A 20468-nucleotide genomic window follows, 5' to 3' on the forward strand; every position below is an offset into this window, starting at 1 on the left:
TCGGTGCAAAGTGTAATCACTGCGTACGCAGTTTCTCGAGATCTCTGCGTTCGCAGTTGCTAGTAATTAGGGAACAAAGTCGAAAAACCGTGTTTGCAAAACCACCGTGGGACGGTGAGCGTTAACGGATTAATTTGCAGTCGGGGTTGGTTTGGTGGTTTTTTTTCGTCAACGCTCGCCGTCACGACAGGTTTAATTCAGTGGTTTGGATATTTCGCTATTGTAATGTTTATGTGTAGGGTGGTAATGTTGTGTTATTGTTATGACGTTTGTGGGTGTTGAGTTTGTGGTGTGTATGTACGGGTGGTATCTCTCCAACTCTTTCTTATTGACTTTTGGGACGGACCGAGTGCTGAGTGTAATGCTACCTCTCAACATCCAATGGCAGGGTTTCCACCAATTGTTCACGGTATTCGTCTTAGTATCAATTTGCGATCGCATCGGGCGGGTTTCGAAACTGAGACCGCCTGTTTGACAGGCGGACGTTCTACCACAGAACCACCGACACTTATTACGTTTCATTGAAAATTAGACCTTCAGCTTTATCGAAAGCGTATTTAATAGAGTATGAAATTTTGGTTTAATTGAAATAGAGCAAGATTTCGTGGAAGATTTAAATTATTGCATCGAAGAAATTCTAATTTAGCGATTTCTCATTTGATTAAAAACAAATGCGTCACCCAGGTTTCGAACCTGGGCCGTTCAGTTAGGCAGTCGAGCGCTCTACCACAGAACCAACGATAACTTCAAGCTATACTGCAAATAAGACACTCATTGTAAGCATAATAGTTAACAAAGTCTTGAATTTTTTTACGAATGAAATTGTGAAGGCCTAATGTGGTTTTTTTACGAAAAAATTATAAAGACTTAATCTTGTTTAATATAATAAGTTGCTTTATTTCAATTTGGTACTTTTGTTTAGGGTTTTTTTAATGAATGGAGTTAAAGATTTTTTTCTTCTATTATTTGACGTTTTATTTTTGCGGTTGTATATTTGTTTTATCTTTTATTCTTTTAAAATTATTTACTTCTTCCGCAAAATGGTTCATTTTTTGGAGGAACCTTTTTACTTATTTTTTGTGTATTAATGTTTTGAGAACCTTTACGTTTGGGAAAGGATAATTTTTGACGGAACCTTCAAAGTGTATACGTCGCATTTTCAAAAAATTTAATGGTCAAATCTTGTTTTAGCGCAGTCAGCAGATAAGATAAAGGGTAGAACCCGTTAGTTTTTTGTAATTTATTTAGTTTTTTCAGTCGTATATTCTTATCTATTAGGTTTAGTGTATTGGTTTTCAAGCTTAATAATTCATTTATTAACAACATATCAAGTTGGTCTGGTTTTCAACTCGGTCGTAATTTATTTTAAACGTTTTCTCGGCTGATTAAGATGTTTAATGCAGTTCATCAATTGGGTTCGTTTGTGTTTATTTATAAAGAACCGTAACTATTCCCTCTACGGTCATTTATTGATATACGTATAGTCTAGTGGCTTTCTGTGCTTTGTGAATGGTAAGTTTTTCGCTTCTTGTTAATAAGTTTTTTGGTGGTGTGGATATTTGGATATCTACGATTCCTAATGCTGTCATTGATATCCTGGGTGTGCGAGTCATTATATGATATTGGAAATTGGACGGTTTTGGTCTTTTTCATGCGGTATGTGTCACAACGTCAACAGGATGGTTCCGACAGTCTACGAGTCGTCCACTACCAGATATCTACGGTATCTTGATCGGGCGAACGTTGAAATAAAATGAGCGTCAACTATGCGGCAAGTATTTCGTAAGCGACAAAAATACAAATACACTCTGTAGATATTTCTTTCATTAAAATTGGCTTCGTATTATATTTAACTGCTAAACTTGTACCGTAAATAGGGTTAAAGTCAATTGTGCATTGTTTTAGTACGTCTAACTCACTGTTGTAACTACTTAATTTATAATATTCTGAATAAATTAATCTCGGTTGTTTCGTCTCAATTATTTTAATTCAAATTAAAATTTTATACCGAGCGGGATTGAACCGGGATTACGTTATTAGTAAATAACTCTGAATTGGGGAGATATAACTTGAGGGTCATCTCGAGAAATTAATACCGCTAGTTGTATTTTAATTTTGATTGTGTTGAGCTTTTGGGCGATATTGTTGGCTTTAATTATAATTTTTTCGTGTGAAGTGGTTTAAAGAAGGTTTTCTGTGTTGTTATATCGTAAGCGATAAAAATACAAATACCCTCTGTAGATATTTCTTTTATTAAAGTTTGCTTCGTATTACATTTAACTGATAAAATTTTTCTGTAAATAGGGTTAAATTCAATTGTGCGTTGTTCTAGTGCGTCTAACTCACTGTTGTAACTACTTAATTTATAATATTCTGAACAAATTAGTCTCGGTTGTTTCGTTTCAATTATTTTAATTCAAATTAAAATTTTATACCGGGCGGGATTGAATCAGGATTACGTTATTAGTAAATAACTCTGAATTGGGGAGATATAACTTAGAGGGTTATCTCGAGAAATTAATACCACTAGGGACATTGCTTCCGAGGAGAGGTATATTTTGGCTTGCCAACTTGTTAAATATGTTTTAGTATTGATTAGATTTTTTTTTTTGGGTTAACGTAGAAATGTACAATCAGAACATGATTAGACCATGGACTAATTAATGTATACACAGGGACGGTCCGCATAGGAAATTTAGCGGCTAGCGATTGCTAAATGTGCCCTCGAGCGGCGATTGTGCGAACTAACGACAAACTGAGTCAAGGGGGATGGAAACGGGAGGAAAGGTTTAAGGGTACAAAAAAAAGCAGTCGCCTTGCCGGCGATGTTGTAAGCTCCACGTGCGTTTGGTAAATGAATTCATTTATATTAACAATTAAATTGATTGATATTAATTTTTCGGCCCATACATTCGAGACGTTATTCTCAATTTCTCCAGACCCAAAGAAAATTAAAAAAGTGGATTTAAGTGATTCCGATAATGGTAAATCAAAGATTTTTTTGGACAAGGCTTAGAAAAAGATGAACAGGAAAGGTATAAAGAAATCTTTCGTGTGTTCTTTATGACAATACTTCGAATCAGTTTACACGAAGGTTAAACACACAGCTTTTTCCTCATAATTAATTTGTAAAACTACTTAAATAAATTAAAGCTCTTAAATCATACACCTTATTCAAATGAACGAAAAATACCGTTTGTTTTTCAAATCATAAGCAGACGCCAACATCGATAGACTCCAAGACTTGCAGATAGAGGGCAGCATCGTTTTTCCGTTTGATGACGTTTTGACTCGGCTAACTTTGCTTAAGGGGGGAGGAAAAGAGGGAACAGCATTAACAAGACTTAGTCGCCGATTTTATGAGAGAGTGGCGTTGTGCGGACCGTCCCTGTGTATACATTAATTAGTCCACGATTAGACGCAGCTGAAGAAGGACTTCGGTCCGAAACGTCCCGAATATTTTTAAACTTGTAAATAAAATTATACCATGAAGTAGTAGAACTTTGTTTTAAGTTCTTTAATTAGTATTGTTTTAGCCATGGTAAAAAAAAAGCGAATGTACACAATTTTCTGGATTTTTAATAAGATTTTTTTTCTATTGGCAATGCGTAATGTATTAACTGTACTTCACGAGAACGAAGGTTTAAGGTCAAATATAGTTTTTAAATTTTACTTGTTTCTCACTTAGTGGTAAAATAACAAACAAGTTGGCAAGCCAAAATATGTATACCTCTCCTCGGAAGAGTATATAATTTTCAGTGAAGCGTAACATGTATCCGTGGATCTGTGGTAGAATGCACACCTGTCGTGCAGGAGGGCTCGGGTTCGAATCCCGCCCGAAACTAACGCAAGTTGAAAGAAATTTATGCTACAACCAATGACAAAAACCTTATCTCTAATTCCAAAAAACTGCGAACGTAGTGATTACACTATGCCCCGAAAATGGCAAAGGCGTACGCATTTGCAGCCTAGACAGACAGACAGACACGTTGAATGTAAAAGCCAAAATAGCGGGCATAGTCTCCTCGGTAGAACGCTCACCTGTCGTGCGAGAGGGCTCGGGTTCGAATCCCAGCCAATTAAAAAATTATACTACACCCAATGACAAAAAGAGGGCGCTTTTGGAAAAACCTTTTCCCTGATTCTAAGAAACTGGGTACGCAGTGATTACCCTTTGCCCCGAAAATGCGAACGCGTTCGTAGGCCTGACAGACAGACCCACCCACAGACAGACAGACACGGTGGTTGTATAACCCCTCCTAGGGTACAAAGTCCCCTCGGAGAGGTAAAAATAGTATTGGGCATAGATCAGCTAATGCCAACTTTCCGACTTCAGATGGCGTAGCAGCCCCCTCAAATTAAAGCATAATTACGAACCTACAAAATAATTTACTTATAGAATACAATACCTTATATTATAAATATATCAGATATCTCTTACTAGGCCATTGAAATGAAAAACCGCAGGAGCATACACCGCATCAGTGTTCCAAAAATAGACCTTTTTTGAATATTGGTAAATAATAGTAAATATTGATTTATATTGAATAATGATATGTGAAATCAAGAAAATAAGTCAATTAAAAATAAACCATATATTGTTCTCCCCTTTATTAAAAATACTTCTGAACGATCTCGGTGACGTGTTCAGCAACAATGGTATTACCCCCATTTTCAAACCCATTAATAAAATTCAAAATAGAGACAACGGCCCGGGTTTTCTATTAGCTGATTTCTGGTTTAAAAATCTATATAACTCTACACTTGACACGTGATCATTTCTATGTATATTTATTTCCCCCCTCTTTTGTATGTTTTTTATCACGAAACATAGTTTACTTCATTTGGAATTTGTATTCTCCTGACCAGACCTGATGATGCCTCTGTATAGAGAGCGAAACTATAGTCGTCGATTTTAATTTGTTTTTAATTAAAATTTGTATTACGTAAACAAAGTGGTTTTTAATTTTTCTTTATTTACCTTATACGTAAGTAACCGTCTTAGATCATTATAGGTACTTAATACTGTAAATAATTCATGAATATATATATTATTTACCATTATCAACCATTTTTTTAAATTTTCTCATATTATACCATAAGTCTATTTACCATTATTTACCACATTTTTTACAACCTGTTAAATACCAGATTGGAACCCCGCAACGCATCACGGTTCTAAATTTACCACCCATAATACTCCGCCTGAGGATGTAAAATGTTGAATTATAACTTGTAGAGTCCAAAGAATTTATTTATGCTTAGGTGGAATGACTATGTTGAATCGATTTTAGCGTTGTTCCCAATCCCCCCACGCTCTAACAGCGAACTCCTTCCAACTAATAAAAAATAAATCAGCCCGGTAACGCATTGGTTCCTGAAACCTTGGGCGAATAATTATTGGCTCGAAACCTAAGCAAAATCCTCGGTTCCACAATTTGCATAGCCCGTCAGCGCTCCTACCGAGAGAACCGTGATATATTTCTATCCAAAATACAAATGCGTAAAAATGTCAGATGACCCGCATTCCGTCGTCTGCTCCACTGTTTTTAATAGAAGTGAGGCTTTTGGAATTTTAAAAGGCTTTAGATTATTCAGTAATAATTGTAGTGGAATAAAAATGAGAGGGTAATGATTTAATTAAGTTAAATAGGAAGTTCGTTTTAATGTTTTGGCATATATAGTTTGTGTGAAGGTTGAAATAGATTGAAAATTTAAAAATGCCTAGTCAAATTGGAAAAAAAGGTGTAAGCTTTGACGACAGTGACGACGTGTTTAGTGGCACGTGTTTAGTATTTGGATAGAAATCTTTCCAATACTTGACACTACGGCGCTACATAGTCATTCTGACTGACAAGGAGACGACCCGAGGTGTAACACAGCGATTTGGTTCAAACTCGGGGGTTTGGTAGACCTTCATGTAACTTGAAAAACCCTAAAGGGAAATGTCTCCATAGTCAACCGTTTTGCCATGGCAACCAAAAATGTTTTTGACAACACAAAATGTAAATTTTCCTATTGAATATAACATGGGAATCTGACCAAATGTAAGGGTACCCCTGTAAAGATTTTAATCAACTTCGAACTTTTTCATTATTTTCTTATTTATATTTTCTATTTTTAGCATTTTCAAAAATTAATTTTTTTTACAGGGGGTACCCTTAATATTGGTCAGATTCCCATGTTATTTTCTATGGGAAAATTTACATTTTGTGTTGTCAAAAACATTTTTGGTAGCCATGGCAAAACGGTTGCCTATGGAGACATTTCCCTTTAGGGTGTTTCAAGTTACATGAAGGTCTACCAAACCCCCGAGTTTGAACAAAATCAGTGTGTTACACCTCGGGTCGTCTCCTTTGTAAGTGTAAATAAATACATTCAAAGTGAAACTTCGAAAAGCAAAATGGGTTTTAGACTTTTGGTTGTACTTTTCGTTTACTGAGAACATGACTGTTTTCAATTTCATCTATAAAAAAATCTTCGTCAGTAATGACGTTTGAATTAGCCCTATCAGTTTACATAGAACCACTTAGCAGACGTTTTACTATTTTTAATGCATAAAGTAGTGTTGTAACCCGGCCACATGAATTAATGGCTTTAAAAGTCGCTTGATGACTTAGGCCTAAGGTGGTGCCTTGGGTATTAGCGTAGCTGATTATTATTATTATTATTATTATTAAATTTTCTGGAGGCCTTTTTTCCGTATTTCCCATAAAACAAAATAAAAAAGTTTTAATTAGTCTAAGATATTGTTTCCTTTAAATAAAGCGGCATTTTCACCTCATTTTTTCGAATCTAAAAGTAAAACTAAACCTCTATTCTATAGCTTTAAAATGATTAATAATGTAACACTTTTAATGTTCTGTAGTATGTTTCCTATTATTAGACAATTTATATCGATAAAAAGTAAAAAAAAATTAAAATTTATGTTTCAATTCTTTATTTTTCAGGAAAATTAACAACACTAGCATAAAGCATCTGCAGAGGAAAATTCAAAAGCTTATAAGGTTCACACGTTGACCACCACGGGCTCTATGTTAACTGATAAGGCTAATTGGAACTTCCGTATAGGTCACTTCCATTTTGGGTGCGTCTTAATCATAGTAAAATGATTAAATCACGGTAATCGTGATTAAATCAAGGTAATCAAGATTAAAAAATTTAATCACAATTTAAACGAGATTTAATCATTCTAATCATGATCTTATTTTTTTGGATCAAGATTTAATCATTTAAACGAGATTTAATAATTCTAATCATGATCTAATCATTTTAGTTAGATTTAATAATTTTAATTAGATTTAATAATTTTAATTAGATTTAATAATTTTAATTAGATTTAATCATTTTAATTAGATTTAATCATTTTAATTAGATTTAATCATTTTAATTAGATTTAATCATTTTAATTAGATTTAATCATTTTAATTAGATTTAATCATTTTAATTAGATTTAATCATTTTAATTAGATTTAATCATTTTAATTAGATTTAATCATTTTAATTAGATTTAATCATTTTAATTAGATTTAATCATTTTAATTAGATTTAATCATTTTAATTAGATTTAATCATTTTAATTAGATTTAATCATTTTAATTAGATTTAACCATTTTAATTAGATTTAATCATTTTAATTAGATTTAACCATTTTAATTAGATTTAATCATTTTAGTCATGATTTAATCAATATAATCGGTCAAATCGAGAATTTAGCATTAAAATCAAAACTAATGTACGATTTAATCAATATAATCGGTCGAATCGAGAATTTATCATTAAAATCAAAACTAATGTACGATTTAATCATACTACTCATGATTAAACGTGATTTAATCAACTTAATCGTGATTAAATTGAATTTAATAAAAATAATCACGATTAAATCGGATTTAATCTTTTGAGGGGTGCGTCGTTAATCAAGGTAGTGACCTGCCACTCGGTATAGACTAGAAAGCATGACCGGAAACACTGCTATCATATGCTTGGGTATAAGTCGCCAGTATAATAGGCACAGTAATAAAATAACCATTTAAATGGGTACTTCTAAATCATTAGCTATAAAGTCTATTTTTGTTAATGGAATAACATAAAATTGAGTTATCGTTATTTCACTTCATACAATGCTTTGATTTAGAAACGGTAAGCGATAAATTGGTCGGGTTTCGTACTCATATCATCATGTTCAAAGTGTGGAAAAACATTCGCTCTTTCATACCGAAAAGGGGGAAAGCACCCCCCGGAAATCCTGCAGGATGATTGTAGAAACATGGGAGGAATTTTTCAAATTCACCATCAGTAATCATTGGCAGCGCACCATTTTAAACAAAACACGACCGGCAACACTGCGTCATAGGAGTTAGTCATAAACTAAAGGTTTTAATTTTACACTTATGTGTTAAATTTAGTAAGAATTGTTTTAAAATAAATCACGGTTTAACAATTAAATAATGAAATCTGAGGTACAGAGTAAATATTAAACTTCAAATATCAATTGATTTCGGAATATACTAGATACCTATGATACCTTAGATATGCCCAGAAAATCTTGTAGAGGTTAACGGTAATAGTAAGTGTAGGGAGCTGTTGACTCGCGTGGCATGAAAGGCTTGGCCTCCACCCTCCTACGCATTCTAACCATAGACATAATAAATAGGGTAGACAACTGATTTTACGGGGCGCTCCCACGCTAGGCGGGACTAACAGACGCGGGGGAAAGCGCCTGGAAAACACCACCTATCGGAAACTAGTAAAACTATAAACAATCAACCAATGACGCCTTGTCACTCCTGAATAATACAATAATTGAGAGTCTAGACGATAATAAAAAAGTGTAAGCTGTATTTCTAGACCTAGCCAAAGCCTTTGACACCATAAGTCATGATCTAATGTTTAAGAATCTTAATAAAATAGGGGTCAGAGGTATTGTACTTGATTGGTATAAAGATTACCTAAAAGATAGAAAACAAACTGTCAAGCTAAATAGTAATGTTAGTAATGAAGAAAATGTAATATGCGGCTTACCACAAGGAACCGTATTGGATCCTACTCTATTTTTAAAGAATTTAATATATTTAATATATTTAATATATAAATTTAGTTTGTTGCATAATTTTCTCAATGTTATAAACTTACGTAAAATCTATTATGCGTTAGTGCAATCACTCTTAACATACGGTTTAACATGTTGGGGATTTTGTTCAAAAACCTTAATTGATAGCATCTGAAGAACCCAAAATTAAATAATCAACCGACGAAAAATGTATATACTGATTTCAATGTACTCACGGTCAGCGAATTATTTGTAACACATATAATCCTCGATTATTGTAAACCGAATCTTAACACTATTTTACACCCATCTAGTTTTGGGTATAATAAACGTTCTGTAACTAATAATAATTTAAATATCCCAAAAAAAGAAACAAATTAATTATATAGGTCCAAAACTGTTTAATAAATTATAAAGGATGATAAAATTAGCGAATAAGTAAATAAGTCCATTAAGAAAAGGAATAAAAAATCTAAACCCTAAACAAATTTGAAGAAATTTAAAAACTTACAAATAGCTCGTACCAATAGGTCTTCGAGCAAACCAAAAGACGCGAAACTCGGACCAAATAGATCTTCGAGTGAAAAACTAAATTAAATTAAATAAATTAGCCAGAAATTCCAACGGTAGATCGGTTTCGTCCTATTTGGGACTCGTCAGTACCGTGCGGGAAATCTGGCTTGCGAATATTAAACCGAAAAGAGAAACTAAGCCTAAACATTAATGCTATTTGTAAGTTTTTAAATTTCTTCAAATTTGTTTAGGGTTTAGCTTTTTTATCCCTTTTCTTAATGGACTTATTCGCTAATTTTTTCATACTTTGCAATGCAGTCCATAGGTGGTTCCTTTTAACGTTACATTTCGTATAATAAATTATACCTTCAGTTTGATAACATAAAAACGCTATCTAAACTAAATTCTCAATTAAAGAAAGTAATAAACAAGTTGATATAAAGGTTATATTAGAAAATGTCTATAACTATTAGATTCCGTTAATTTTAATTTTAATTTTCAAGAAGATATTTTATTGAAGCGTCTATTAATGGCATTAGAAGTCGCTAGATGACTTGGGACTAAGGTGGTGCCTTGGGTATTAGCCTATATGATTATTTTATTTATTTATATCTATTAGAAATCATGCTAATTTCAAATCAACTTTTAAGTACCAAATTAATGCAGGATGACAGTAGGATTATGAAGAATTTCTAACCAGGCCAAATGAATTAAAAGGCAATAAGCAATAAAAGCCGCGATGTGACTTGCGCCTAGGTTGGTGCCTAGGGTATTAGTCTTAGCTGATTATTATTATTGTTATTAATATTAAAATCACAGCTTTCAAACATTACTACAATCACAATAGTGGGCTGTAATGTCCGCTCCATAAAGTATCTAATTTGAGTACGTTTCCAAATTAGCTTGAGAATGTTTTTAAGGCACTGTGCATTTCTCGTCGTTCCCATTAATTATCCAGGATTATCAAGCAAATATTTTTTCCCGTTCTATTGTATCTTTCTTCTCGTAAAAGCAGTAGTTCATTTGTGGTATAGTATGAAACATGATCTCAGTTTGCTTATACGGGACTTCTAATCCATTACACGAACAATCCTTGTTATGGGCTTTTGCTTTATACGTCCAGTATAGGGATAATCAGTGAAACCGGGATTTAACAAAAGCCGCATTACGCTGTCAATAATATCTTTAACCAGAAGTCTATGGCATATCTCTTATGAGAGAAGTTCGCATCTAGACACTTTTCTTTGGAAGCTATTATTTTTTTAAACGTGGATGTGTATTCCACTTATCGATGTAATATGTACCTTGGACTAGTTAATAAAGGGTAATTTCTGTGCCTAGCAAGCGCCTAAAATCTTCTCCCCTCTAGAGGTAAAACTAGGCGTAACAGCGACTATGCAAGTGCGAACGTATCACAAGTAGCGACCATGTTTTAAAAACCATAAACACTAGTCTTGTTTTTCCAACAGCTCAGCTCGTTGTGATACCTTTGCACATGCGCAGAGTGAGTTACGCATTCTTTAGTTAGAAGAGTGATCGGAAGACAAAGGGTACCTATTTCAATTAGTCCAAATATGTACAAATCACACTCTGTAGGAATATTTTCTTGCATACAAACCATATTTTTCCGACGAAATAAAGTTAGTATCTGACCGACTTAGCAACAACACATAATTTCTTCCACTGCTGGCCCTAGGGGTGGGCCCTTAAATAGGCTTGATGGAGACCCGAAACGACCCCGTCGAGATAATTTATTTGCTCCTTTCATGAATTTTTCTTTGGTTACAAAACCAAAGTCATTAATTCATAATTAGTGAAGAAACGTACTAGTCTACTGAAGGGCGTAGTCATAGGGGAAGTGCAGAGGGGTCTGCCCCACCAACCTTTTACAGATCTGGCGAAACCGAAATCTCGACAGCAACCCCTGCCCTTCATCATAGCCCCTTTGGGTTCCAGTCAGTGGCGGCGCCAGGAATTTTCGCGAGGGTAGGCAAACCAAATAAATGGGCCCCCGACCCGGGACTCCCCTTTTCTCAACGAAATGCTTCAATAAAATAAAGTATTGATGTACATGACGAACTAAAAGTTCTTAAACGAGTCCAAATATAACAGAACTGGTTTTATTTACTAGGAGATACCTCAAAAATTTCTAAATACATTATCGACAATTGTTTCATTGTTATTTAAAAATTATTATATCTCTTGGTACAATTTTGAGACCCTTTCTAAATCAATTTGTTTTGAAGGTAGGCAGTGGCCTACTTGGCCTACCCCCTAGCGCCGCCACTGGTTCCAGTTGGGGATAAATAAATTTCACCCCTATTAAAACAAACTTGAGCCTACACCTAAAAATATCCTGGCGTCAACACTGTTTTCTACCGAAACGTATTTTTCGAAAAATCATTTGCAGTATGGATACTTATCCCAAAGAGATCTTATATACTTCTGCTTTAACGCAATAACGGTCCTTTTGTTTCCACCATACAGGTAAGGCTACGTTGGATGCAGTAGAGCTTCTCGGAGGAAAGAGGCAGAGTGGGTCACGAAGGTATTACCTTGGAGAGAAGCTGACAAAGAACGCCCGGCGTCTGAAACACGTGCTCGCGTATCCATGGCAACTAATTCCCTGATTTTTTCTGTGTGTATACATATTTTTCGGCGCGACGTCTATATCAATCGTTACTAGTGGCAACGAATATTTCCTACTATCTTGAATCCTGCGCCTCCATCCGAGAGAGGCAGAGAAAACGGATTTATCTCAAGTATTCGATATTTCCCGAAAACCGAGATGGATATCATTTTTAGCGCACGATCTCAAAGTAGGTCAATCTAAAATATATCAATTTATTATTGTTTAATAATATTTACTAACATTATTTAATAATATTTAGTAATTTTATTTTATAGTATTTAGTAATTTTATTTAATAATATTTAGTAATTTTATTTAATAATATTTAGTAATTTTATTTAATAACATTTAGTAATTTTATTTCATAGTATTTAGTAATTTTATTTAATAATATTTAGTAATTTTATTTAATGATATTTACTAACGTTATTTAATAATATTTACTAACGTTATTTAATCATATTTACTAACATTTTTTAATAATATTTACTAACGTTTTTTTAATAATATTTACTAACATTATATAATAATATTTACTAATATAACTTTATAATATTTACAAACATTATTTAATAATATTTACTAATATAACTTTATAATATTTACAAACATTATTTAATAATATTTACTAAAATAACATATTAATATTTACAAACATTATTTAATAATATTTACTAAAATAACATATTAATATTTACAAACATTATTTAATAATATTTACAAACATTATTTAATAATATTTACAAACATTATTTAATAATGTTTACAAACATTATTTAATAATATTAACAAACAGTATTTAATAATATTTACTAAAATAATTTAATAATATTTACTAAAACAATATAATAATATTTACTAACATTATTTAATAATATTTACTAACATTATTTAATAATATTTACTAACATTATTTAATAATATTTACTAAAAATATTTAATAATATTTACTAAAAATATTTAATAATATTTACTAAAAATATTTAATAATATTTACTAAAAACATTTTTTTTTATTAAGATTAAGTCGCCGCTCAAAAACTTGTACGGGAAACTTGTAGGAGAGTAGACGTAGCTTTATTGTGTGGAAGCTACAAGCTCCCCCATTCACGTTTTCGAGGGATGGCTGAATCTGTTTAATAGTATTTTCTTATATTATTTAGAAATAGAGTTGTTAATTTTCCGGAAAAATTAAATGCGGAAAAAATTCCACAAATCGGAAAAATAAAAAATTAAAATATATATTACTTTTTAAAGGTTTTTATTCTAGACTAGTCTAGAGGTTTAGTTTTACTTTTGGATTCGACGAAATGATGCAAAAATTCCTCTAAATTTAAATTTACGAACAGTACTAGGCTAATCATGGAATTAAAACCTTTCCCCCCTTTTTTCGGAAAAATACGGAAAATTTTCCGACTTTAAAACTTTTTTAGTAACATTATGTAATATATTAATAACACTTATTATAATTAATGTATTTAATAATCGTTTTGCCTGTCGTTACAGTTTATATTGTTGTATTTTCGGTAATTTTGGGTCTGCTCATTTTCTGTTACAACTGGTTTGCGATCAACTCTTTGACCGAAATACCCGATGAAGAATACGATTTTGTTATTGGTATGTCTACGTTATCTCCTAAAATGTGATTTACCTTGTATTTCATATATTTTAAACTTTATTTACCCTATATATCAGAACTATTAAATTTATATTTGAAATAGTAACCATGTTTTCATTTTCTCTTTATATTTTGTACATTAACATAAAGTACATTTAATTCTGATAATCGATAGCAGCGCACTCGAAGTAATTAACCTTTGAAAAATTTAAAATTTTGGCTCCAATATAACATAAGTACAACACAATCGTTTTTGTTGTTAAAATTACTGCCAGGTTAATGTGATGGTGATCAATACGGGTGACACGCGTTTATGTCTAATATTCGAACTTTACTACCTACGGATTCAATGATTTATCATTATTTTGCCTAAGTGATCATGCGAATTCTTGGGAAAAATTAACTGAATGTAACGTTAAAAGTAACCACCTATGGACTGCATTGCAAAGGATGAAAAAATTAGCGAATAAGTAGATAAGTCCATTAAGAAAAGAGATAAAAAAGCTAAACCCTAAACAAATTTGAAGAAATTTAAAAACTTACGAATAGCTCGTACCGATAGGTCTTCAAGCAAACTAAAAGACGCGAAACTCGGACCAAATAGATCGTCGAGTGCAAAACTAAATTAAATTAAATAAATTAGCCAGAAATTCCAACGGTAGACCGGTTTCGTCCTATTTGGGACTCGTCAGTACGGTGCGGGAAATCTGGCTTGTGACTATTAAACCGAAAAGAGAAACTAAGCCTAAACATTAATGCTATTTGTAAGTTTTTAAATTTCTTCAAATTTGTTTAGGGTTTAGCTTTTTTATCTCTTTTCTTAATGGACTTATCTACTTATTCGCTAATTTGTTTTAAAAATTAGCTGACACTTCCAAATACTAGTAACATTTCGTGGAAGGTTCTCAGTCCTTAGCAATGTAATGATTTATAACCCTTGGCGAATCAGACTATCACTAAAACATTGGCTTCTGGAGGATAAGCAGTATCATACTTATAGTTATTATGTTACTTATGATACCATAAGAATATATTTATTTATACTTGGGGAAAATGCCTATGTTTAGACGGCCCGAGGGCATCACTGTTGAAATTTCCACGAGCACAAGGGGCGGAAGAAAATCGTCACCGGCGTGCCTCGCAGCAAGAGAAGCCGGATTCGATCCCAACTTGTGGCACTGGGTGAAAACTCGCAACTACTCCTTCCGCGTTAAGTTTGCAAGTTCTCTCCCCACTGATTAAAGCGGTTTTCTCTCGAACTATTCGGTTTCCCCTTTACTTAAAAACTTGTAAAGATTAACGGAAATAGTGAGTGTAGGGAGCTGGTGCAGTTGGCTTGCGTGGATTGAAGGGCTTGCCACCACCCTCCTGCCGTAGTCCTACGCATTGTTATCCAGCCACCTGAATTAATGGCTTTAAAAGTCACTAAATGTATTGGGGCTAAGGTGGTGCCTGGGGTATTAGCCTAGCTGATTATTATTATCATTTTTTTTTCAATCAGGTAAAAAGTCGTCAGTTTAGGTAACCAATGAGATGTTGGGACGAGTGTCTCAATCCCGATCTTGTACGCATCTCTGATTCGCTGTTTTTCTCGTGGCTTTCGTGGCATCGTCTGCTTTTTGTGTATTTTTGTCTCCGTCGCGTTTTCTTGATTTATTTTAATCAGAGTAAAATTTTGTTTTCGTTGATATAACCTCAATAATTTCTAACAGTTTAGGACGGACTAATAAAACTAGTATGTACAGAATCATGTCTTAAAAATATAGCATTTTCCGCTATTAGCGGACTTCTTCAAATTCAAATTTAAATTGTAGCTAAATTTCTATTTCAGGGGTGAAGATTTCTAGGAAATAAAGTCAGTAAACTGTGTAGGGAAGACTAAATTCATATAATATCAGTAGCGTAGCGAGGATTTTGTTTCGGGGGGGGGGGGGGGGCACACCATTGAAAAAAAAGTAAAAAAATTAAAAATATTTGTACGTACGACCATACGTTTCCGGGGGGCATGTGCCCCCTCTGGCTACGCCACTGTAGAATATTTACAGATATTATGAAAATATAAAATAATTTTTAATATATTGCATTTTCCACTATTAGCAACTTAGTCAATTTCAAACCAATTTAGAAAAGTTTAAAATTCAGGGTTGTACATTTTGTAAAATAGATTAGTAAACTGTGACAGTTAAAGACTAAAAAATTAAAATTTACTGATATTTTAACAAAATTATCATAGTTTTAAATATTACATCTACACTAGCCTATTAGTGTCTTCATCAATTTCAATCCCAAATTTAGCAAATATTTTTTTGAGTTGTAAATTTTATTGACATGAACTTAGTAAAGTCAAAAATTATCACATTTGGTAAAGTTAGTAACCATCAGATTTGGTTGAGCCTTTGATACTAATAAGAAAATCGCCTATGATAATATAATAAACAGAAAATCAAGTTGAATATTCATAAGAAAATTTTAATGGTGTTTAAGATATTAACACGTCATACATTCAAGATAAAAACGTGTTTTTAAAAAGTCGTTTATATAACCACAAAAAGCAGACGACGCCACAAAAGTAGACGAGAAAAACAGCGAATCAGAGATGCGTACAGCTTGGATTAATAATGTACTGGATATAGCACTACTATTTTTTTGCGTTTCTCAAAGTTCGTAGCGAACTCGAGCACCATCTAGCGGTTTAAAAATGCAATTCCTTGTTTGGTGATACAAGCCACGGCCCCTGGAGGCTCGCTCGTCCGCGCGCTTTTTACTCGCGTATCGATGTTTATACACGTGGTTAACATAGTGTATCCTTGGCTTAAATAGGTTAATTTTATTTATTTGTTTAAGAGGAATTATTATTTATGGGTAAGTTGTATTATTTCATTTATACATGTTTTTCAGTTTTTTAATGTACTAGTTTTTTTAGGAATTTAAATTGCAATCGGTAAGTGATGAGTTGTTGGGACACATATGCAGTGTTGGGAATTCCAAACCAAAAAAGGAATATTATTTCAAGTAGTGAATCTTCAGGTGAAGAACCATTGAATTTTGTCAATAAAAATGAACTAATCCTTTAACTTTTAATACATTAACCAGAAACGGACTACACTGACGATTCAGAAAATGACTGCAATGTCACAGAATCATCTGGTATGAAATCTTTATTAATTGATACTCCAAAATTCTTCATTGATTAATCTCGTATTAAACAGAGAACAGTGAGAATGAAAGAATTGACAGAAGACAAAACCAACAAGACATTGGCAGTGAAACCACTTCTTCGGGTAACCTTATATGATATAATATTTAAGTCGTAATTTGGAAAATTAAAATGTTTTCCTTTATCGTAGATGATAGTTTATCAAGTGATGATGAACTATTAACTAATGAGGAATTAGATGGGTTTTTTCAAGAAATCAATGATAACACCTCGTTTTTCAAAGCAAAAGAGAAAAGCCGGAAACCTTTGGGCACCTTGACAAAGTAAAGCAAGAATAAATCTTCGGATTAGAATTTTTGATTTTTAAAGATTTATTGAAAATATCTATAAGCAGTATTCCAAAGCCTAGTCAAAAATTGAAGCCACCTCCAAAAAGGACAAAGATATTACTTAGGAAACGAATGATTGAACGTAAGTATATTAAATGATTTAATTATAATGGATGCCATAAATCTCTTATCAACATTGCCGAAACATTTAGCCGATGAATACGGAGCTGCATTTGGAGGTATCGTAACTGAAGTACAAAGTACAATAAAAAATTCCAAGTTGGAGTTTTCTACAAGTGCAAAAAAAGCAATAGAGTGGATTTCTTGTATCAATATCCAAGACCTGTCTGAACACAAAAATGCAATAAGAGTTATTCTAACTGAAACAATAGAGGACAAAGTTGCAACGGAAATGAACAAATTAATAAGAAATTGGAAAAAGATTGAACGATTGCTCAATTCATTAAAACATACAATAGTAAGTAGAATTTGCTGATTTTGGGACTCTTATTTGTCTACCCCTAACGCTTGCTCCCACTCTAAGGCCTCCATCTCGGATTCATGGAACGTATTTCTTGAACTTATTGGTGCAGGCATAGCTCCCTTCATAAACCAGCTTCTTCCCCAAAATCGAACCATCCGTAGTAGGGAGCTAAACAAAACCACGCATCCACAAATTCTTTAACAAAACCTTAGTCCCCAACTTCTCTTGAGTATTTTACCTAAAAATAATGGATCCAATACTAGGGGGCATTCCCGCTGGCCAAAATTACTTTTACCAACGTTACCTTATTGGGCGCTTATAATTTGTATGCTAAAAAAATAAACTGCTAAATTGTTTAAGTCTAACAAATTTTCAACTAATATAGGGTTTCCAAGAATTGCAAATTCAAGAAAGGGTGTTTGCGATGAGCACCTTTGTAAGAAGAACTGTAGAAGTTGGTTCCGCATCAAAAAAGAATCAACCAGTCGACCTCAGAATTCCACTAGAAGAGGCAAAAGATACTTTAATGTATGTTATTGGATCTGTTTTAAGGTCAATTAGTAGGAAATCTGATTTTGGTGTTACACTATCAAAAAGATTATGTACTACTAAGGATAATGCCTCCAAAGACCTACATGCCTGGATAGAAGCCCAAGACAGAGGAGGGCTATTTTATCCAACAACGGACGCTTACGATTTTTTTGCAGCAATATATACTAAAGTTGCGCAGTATTATGGTCAAATTTCGATTGACAATAGAGTAGAAAAAGCTAAAACTGAAATTTTGACAAGCGAATATATACTAGCTAAATGGAGTGGTTTTTTTGAGAATAATGTCAATGAAGAAGAAAAAAACAAGTTGTTGAATCACTGAATTCAAAATTTCATCAATACCATAGCCAATGGACATTTAAAAAAACTCAAAGCTGATTTTAAATCTAAAGCAAGTTTAAAAGCAGCAAATTCAAAAGCAAATGCAAAAGACAGACAAAGAAAGCAACTACAACAAATGTCGTTAGGGTTGAATAAATAGTGTGTGATAACTGATAACCTTATATGAGACTAAATTTATTTTAAAAATTCTTCCACAGACTCAATTGAAGTGTTTCCCAATACGTTGTGGCAAGGAATTTTATAATTTTTAAGCATAAAAAGAGTTTCCCGATTGTTCCCTATGGTGTATACTGTGGGATTTTCATAGGAACCATTGGCTCCTCGTTGCCTAGAGAACTCAAGTTCCAGAGGATCTTGATTAAAATTTCCTGTGAGTACGAATTTCGCCCCTTTAAATAATAGGAATTTAATGATCCCTATCATGGCATTAGCTGTAAATGAAATACGGGTGTTTAACAAATTTATTTTCACACAGGGTAAAAACTGTTAACTATATAAACGCGAACAAGTAAAAGGACCATAAAACTGAGCTGTTATAAGGAAAATACGCTGTACTAAAGTACCAATCTTAAGTAGCATTTTCGCCTATGGTCTTTTTACTTGTTCACGTTTATATAGTTCACACTTTTGACCATTTTATGGTTGTCGTTTTTTTTAAGCTTTAAAACTATTTACTGGTTTGTCGTAATCCAGAAAGGGTTTCATGAGATAGTAACATCTTTTTTCTCTCGTTTGGCTCGAAATCTCCTGGTCGTTGCTCAACATCCAACTCCCATTCATCTAGATAAGCTAAGAATTCATCTTCAAGCCACTAGAAAATTAAAAAGGTTAATGGAATAATAATTAAGAGTTTTAGTGCTTAATACCTTTAGACGACTATCACTAACGCTTGTAAACGGCTTCTTGTTTGCTTTCATCTTTCTATATGTTTCATGGAAATTGGTGGTGTTCAAAATGTCAAACCACTTATCGAATAATCGGATAAACTTAACAGTTTCACTATAATTTTCCTTATCTTCAAATACCGATTCAATTGCATTAGCAACTGAGGTACTCAACACTTGAGAAGCGTACCTAACTTTCATCTCACTATAGGAATTAAGTTGTACGTGGTCTATAGTCAGTTTATGTGCCTTCCGTAAGTTACCCGCATTGAGCATTTCTCTTTTGTAGAGTTCCTTCACTGGGTACCATGTAATATTTTCGCCATTTTTAAACATGAGCCTAACTTTGGAACCCTCGTGACTTGCATACAGACAATTTCTGGTGGTTTTTAAGAGATGAGGAGGGTCAAACAAGAAAAAAATGGATCTCTCTTCATCCAAACTGTACGGATTTATACAGCAGTGAGGAATTTCAGCATTGACATTACTATTAATGCTAAAAAATTTGCGGTTGGTTGCAGCTCCATCTCCGATAACTGACAAAATCTTAAAGCCCAAAGATTCTAACTTTTCGACTGCTTCCCATATTATTGAGTTTAAATCGTCTGATGTTAGGCTGTTCGTGGCAAAATGGCAAAGGGATATTTTACGTGGCTAGTTGTACCTCGCAGCATCAACATTAACACGTGTGTTGCAACAGATTTTTCCTTTGCATTAATGTCATTTCTGGCTTGATTTAGGTGATTGTAACCTATTATTTCCCCAGTCGTCTTCTTATAAATTAATTCCTCTTTTGCCTTCATTTCATCTAGGAGAATGCTGAAATATTGCTTATAAGGTGGAAGAGTTTCAGGTTTGATATCGTTCTTCATTTGATTTAAAACCTCGTCTGAGAAGCCAAGAGTTT

General features: G+C 33.2%; 1 protein-coding gene across 1 annotated transcript in view; it reads left to right on the top strand.

Annotated features, from left to right (window-relative positions):
• The first annotated feature begins 12328 nt into the window (after window positions 1-12328).
• LOC149956202 (glucose dehydrogenase [FAD, quinone]-like) overlaps window positions 12329-20468 on the top strand; it is a 31869-nt gene continuing 23729 nt past the window's right edge. The window contains exons 1-2 of the mRNA XM_090166800.1: window positions 12329-12384; window positions 13702-13812. Coding sequence (XP_090022926.1) covers window positions 12354-12384; window positions 13702-13812 — 142 coding nt within the window. The 5' untranslated portion in view covers window positions 12329-12353. The remainder of the gene's footprint in view (window positions 12385-13701; window positions 13813-20468) is intronic.

The sequence above is a fragment of the Leiobunum rupestre genome, chromosome 2 (genome assembly GCF_980474605.1).
Source record: "Leiobunum rupestre chromosome 2, qqLeiRupe1.1.hap1, whole genome shotgun sequence".
Classification (NCBI taxonomy): Eukaryota; Metazoa; Arthropoda; class Arachnida; order Opiliones; family Sclerosomatidae; genus Leiobunum; species Leiobunum rupestre.